Source organism: Protomyctophum parallelum, assembly GCF_964188405.1.
Source record: "Protomyctophum parallelum genome assembly, chromosome: 10".
NCBI classification, from domain to species: Eukaryota; Metazoa; Chordata; class Actinopteri; order Myctophiformes; family Myctophidae; genus Protomyctophum; species Protomyctophum parallelum.
This window is the reverse complement of record NC_139704.1, coordinates 40,764,900-40,769,859: the sequence shown is the minus strand read 5'-3', so window position 1 is coordinate 40,769,859 and position 4,960 is coordinate 40,764,900. Positions and strand designations below refer to the sequence as shown.

Sequence of the window (4,960 nt, the reverse complement as noted above, 5' to 3'; positions counted from 1 at the left end):
GCGCAATTGCGCAACGCTTTGCGACCATGGCCGATTCCTGCAGGGTTGCTCGAAAATCCACTGCATAACTTCACATCCTGCCTTAAACTTATTTCGAGGCAAGCTGATGTCAAAATTGCATTCACGATTAATGAGCACACTGGACTGCAGCCAACTCATGGGCGCTGTTTTGGGGACGCCACGTGCCATCAGTTGAAACTCGGGGAGCGACAATGCATTGGATCTTTATGTTGTAGCGGGAGTGCACGATATGCCACTTCACAGCGAGGCTGTGGATATAGCGATCGATCATAGCGTGGATATCTGAGCGGGACGGCGCGGGGACGCCACCGGGACGCCAGCGCGCGCCATGCTGCACGCAGCAGCGGACATAGCTGCCTCCGTGTTGGTGGCGGGGATCATCGCGGTGTCGCTGCTGTCCAACGTCGTGGTGCTGATCTGCTTTCTCTACAACCCGCAGATCCGGAAACAAGTGCCGGGCCTTTTCATTCTCAACTTGACGTTTTGCAACCTGTTGCTGAGCGTGTCCAACATGCCGCTGACTCTGGCCGGGATAATAACCACGGACCTCCCCGGAGGCGGCGGCGGCGGCTTGTGCCAAATGGTGGGTTTCCTCGACACCTTCCTCACCACGAATTCCATGCTCAGCATGGCGGCGCTGAGCATCGACAGGTGGGTGGCCGTGGTGTTCCCGCTGAGCTACCACTCCAGAATACGGCACCGAGACGCAGTGCTGGCGCTGGGATACACGTGGATGCACTCGCTGTGTTTCTCTGCGGCGGCCACCTGCCTCTCCTGGGTCGGGTACCATCACCTTTACGCGTCGTGCACGCTCTGCAGCGCCAGGGCGAGCAGCGCCAGGACGCAGTATGTCGTCTTCACGGTGGCGTTACACTCCCTCACGTTCCTCCTCACCTTGGTCGTGTTGTGCGTAACGTACCTCAAAGTGCTGCAAGTGGCGAGGTTTCACTGCAAACGCATCGACGTGATCACCATGCAGACGCTGGTGCTCCTCGTGGACATTCATCCCAGGTAGCTTTCATGGCATGCATTCACAGTAGCCTATCTGAGATGATTGATTGATTGATTGAATACTTTAACAGTTTGCAAAAGTACACACAGTCACACACAGTACAGTTCGATACAAAAGGATGATTAAACCCAAGAAAGCACTACTTGTTTCCAATGGGGTCCTATGTATTCAAATTAATCGACTGTAAACTTAGAGGTCGCATATAGTGTTTTTCACTAAAGCTGTTTATAATTTCAGTGCACCGAGTTTGGTCCAACTTTATAAATCATGTGTTAATTTGTTGCTTAACATTGCAACATGTTAAGCTTGGACTTTTGGTCCAGTTGCAGTGTGGTCTTTTTTGTTGTATTTCTGCCTTTGAAGAGCAAAGGGAATACTATATCTTTATTGATAAATGTACAGTAGTTAATAGCCTACTTGACACATACAAACGTCTATGTGAGATAAGTTGGCTCTGGAGACAATGTGCCACTATTGAAATTAAATTAAACAATTATTTCAGAATCGAGAAATAATCTAATATAATTTTATTCATCGAATAATTGGTTCAGTGTAAACACGTCTATGCTGTGTAACTTCAGCAAACTATTAATGCTTATCTTTGTTCATATCTATTATAAAATGTTATGTAAAAGTTATGTTTCAGACTCCTTGGTGCAGGGTGAGCAAATCTGAATTTATACACATTTAAACATTTATGTTTGGGTTCTGATAACTAATGCTTTTACCATGATTTCAATTTTGATTACCTTATTGTAGCATCATTTTATGGTCTAAATTAATTCCAGAGATTTACCCCCGAAAAATAACATTCCATCTTTCCTCATTATGATCTCCCACTGATCCTGATGTGTAAAATTCTGTCAAGCTTGTGAGAGTTACACATCATTGATCACACACATTATTATCAAGTGTGTCATCAAGGAATAGCAACTCACCCAGTGATTCACACGAGTGTATATTTTAGACATTGTGTTATCCATCTGCCAATGTTGTGATTTGGTGTCAATTTCCTTTTGGACAATCAATCAATCAGCATGATGTCAAAGGATCGATGCACCTCACAACTGATAGCATCCAGGGCACTGCAGTGTTTCCCATCTGTCACCCCCTCATCTTCACCTTCATCTGAATGACACCCTGGCTGTACCCCTGCCCGTAACCCATGGGTAGATAATGGTGCACGTGTCGTTTGGCTGCAGTGTCCGGCAGAAATGCCTCGATCAACAGAGGAAGAGGAGACGGCGAGCCACAAAGAAGATCAGCACATTCATTGGCACTTTTGTGGTGTGCTTCACCCCATATGTCATCACAAGGTGAGATGAGCAGACGTCTGCACAGACGTGCGTGTGTGTGCGTGCGTGCCGACATTTAGGTTGTACTAATACTATGTCCCTTGATTTGTGAAGAGATTACGTGCATTTTAAATGTAGTCACCCAGCATTTTAGTTTGTGGTACAAATGGACAATCAGAAGATTTCGTTCAAGAGGTATAGAATAGCCCTCATCATATTATCGTGGCCATTGCTCAGTACCAATGATGATATATTTATTACCAGTCCCATCTCATCATAGTCATAGGAGGTTAGATTGCATCCTCTTCGTAATGAGATACGTTGTTAGTTCATGTAGATTTCCTCTGCCTGATAGTGAGCTTTGGCAAATGATGAAAGAGAGACAGAGAGAAACAGTGGGAGGGGGGATGAGTCAGAGGTGATAATGGTGACTCATATCAGTGTCCCCCATGCAATTAGAGGTGTAAACCTGTCAAAATTTGGTAGATTAGATTACAGATATTAAAATGTCAGATATGAGAGTTTGTGTTCTCATCAGAGCCAGGGGTTCATAATTCGCTCAAGAGAAAGCATAGTTCAACAGTGTTACAGACCAGTGTCCTCAAGTGCCTGGATGTACTTTAGTTGTAATGTAAAAGGTATACAGTAGGAACTATCATGAATAATGCTCCCCTAAACAGGGCTGTGACATTTCAGTGATGTAAACTATTGTTATTTTCAAGACTTTGGGGTTTCCTTTTGCTTTGGTTTCCATAATACCTTCAAGTGAAATTATCCAAATGAAGCATTTCATGCGTGTTTGCTTGAAGTATGATGTACTGTATTTCCTTTCTATCTTTTGTGCAGGATTGTCGAACTCTTCTTTTCTGGGACCATAAGCCCTCACTGGGGTGTGCTGACGAAATGTTTGGCCTACAGCAAGGCAGCGAGCGACCCGTTTGTCTACTCACTCCTTCGTCACCAATACAGGAACACCTGTAGCCAGCTCGCTAACAAGGTGCTGAAGAGGAGCCCGTTACACTCTGCCTCTCGTAGGCTGGAGAATGGTACGGCAAAGAGAGACACCAACCCTGCCGCTACCACCAACGCAACCTGCACCAACGCAACTATCACCAACGCAACTATTACCATCCCAACTACCACCAACGCCGCTACCACCATCCCAACTACAACCAACCCTACCAAACCAGCTATCACCAACCCAAATATCACCACCCCCACTATCACTGATCACCCACCTTCCAACGAGTCACCTGTCCAGTGAAGAGACACTAAGGTACAGTACACAGTAAGATTCAGTTAGATTAGTTCCCCCAAAACATTTATTATTTCCTTCTCCTACCAAATACACACCCCATGAAGCCTTGAATTCATGGAGACATTATTTGTTTTTGTCGCATTCCTAAGCCAATAATTGTATGACCGATGGAGTCTACAAAGAATCCAACAAAAACATGAATTCAAGCTTCATGGCGTGTGTAATTGATAGAAAATACTTAATGTTTTTGGGGAACTACTCCTTTAAAATGGACCCATAAGTAATTTCTACACTGAGTTAAATGAACATTCCTGACTTCACAGTAGGCCTATACCCTATAACCCTGCCAATATTCCACCCCAGTTACAGTTGACCACTAACAGTATATTTATGAAGGTCAGGACATATTCTATAGTAAGATCCCATAATTGTAATCTTGCATTTATAGGATTAAAGTATGTTGACCAGTAAAAAAAGAAAAAATAATTAACTCAGAGACTGTAAAGAAATGGAAGAGGAGTTTTTGGAGTGAGGATTTTTACTGTGTACTGCACTTGTTGGAAAAAGCATGGGCATGGACTATTTTTGTAGCTGAATATAATTGGTTTTGGAAAAATGTCAACACAAGCACAATATAATGTCTTTCTCAATGACTGACATTAAAGTATTGCAAATTGGTGAATCTGTGTCATTTTAGTCCACATGATGTTTTAATTAGGGAGACATTCCAGGAGCTAGTTTGTTGACAGTATCGTTATAAGTAACACATTCTGTCAGCTGGAATGAATAGATATTCCTTATTTACTTTAGAATTCAATAAATCTTACCTCAACAGCCTGTATCTTTTAGCCAGATATAACTATTCCAAACGATATGTGACAAGAAATGGGGAATTGAATTTGATTACGATAATAATTCTTGTATGCAGATCAGCAACATATTGGTGGGATTGAGATTCCAACGTATAGCTGCAAAGGCCTAAAACCCTAAAGTGCCTTTCAGAAAGTTCAGACTATGAAGTAACTGATGCAATGAAAACACAGTGTGTTTCAATGAAAACAGTGTGTTTCAATGAAAACAGTGTGTTTCAATGAAAACACAGTGGGCTCCATTTTTGTCTCATGTTTCTAAAGCCCCTATTTGGGGATTTAGGACTGGGGAAAGGGTGTTCCGCCACTAAAGTTGGTATTTTGGTTACCTGTCTAAATCCCTTAAACACCTCCGTTACCCGTTATATTATGCATAGGTGTGGTTTGGGCGTTACAATAATTAAACAGAATTTAACCAATCACCAGTCCACGTGCCATTGCCTTTAATAGATCCCTTATCCGTTGCCTGTTAGTGCTATATTGCTTCATAGCCTTACGGTCTATA

The 4,960-nt window shown here is 43.1% G+C and overlaps 1 protein-coding gene across 1 annotated transcript; it reads left to right on the top strand.

The window, feature by feature from the left end:
* Nucleotides 1–349: 349 nt before the first annotated feature.
* Nucleotides 350–3,592, top strand: LOC310865833 (G-protein coupled receptor 26-like; the record flags this gene model as incomplete). Its single annotated transcript, XM_083775043.1, has 3 exons — nt 350–1,032; nt 2,236–2,349; nt 3,175–3,592. The coding sequence occupies 3 exons, from the start codon at nt 350–352 to the stop codon at nt 3,590–3,592; spliced, it is 1,215 nt and encodes a 404-aa protein (XP_083631169.1).
* Between the last annotated feature and the right edge of the window lie 1,368 nt (nt 3,593–4,960).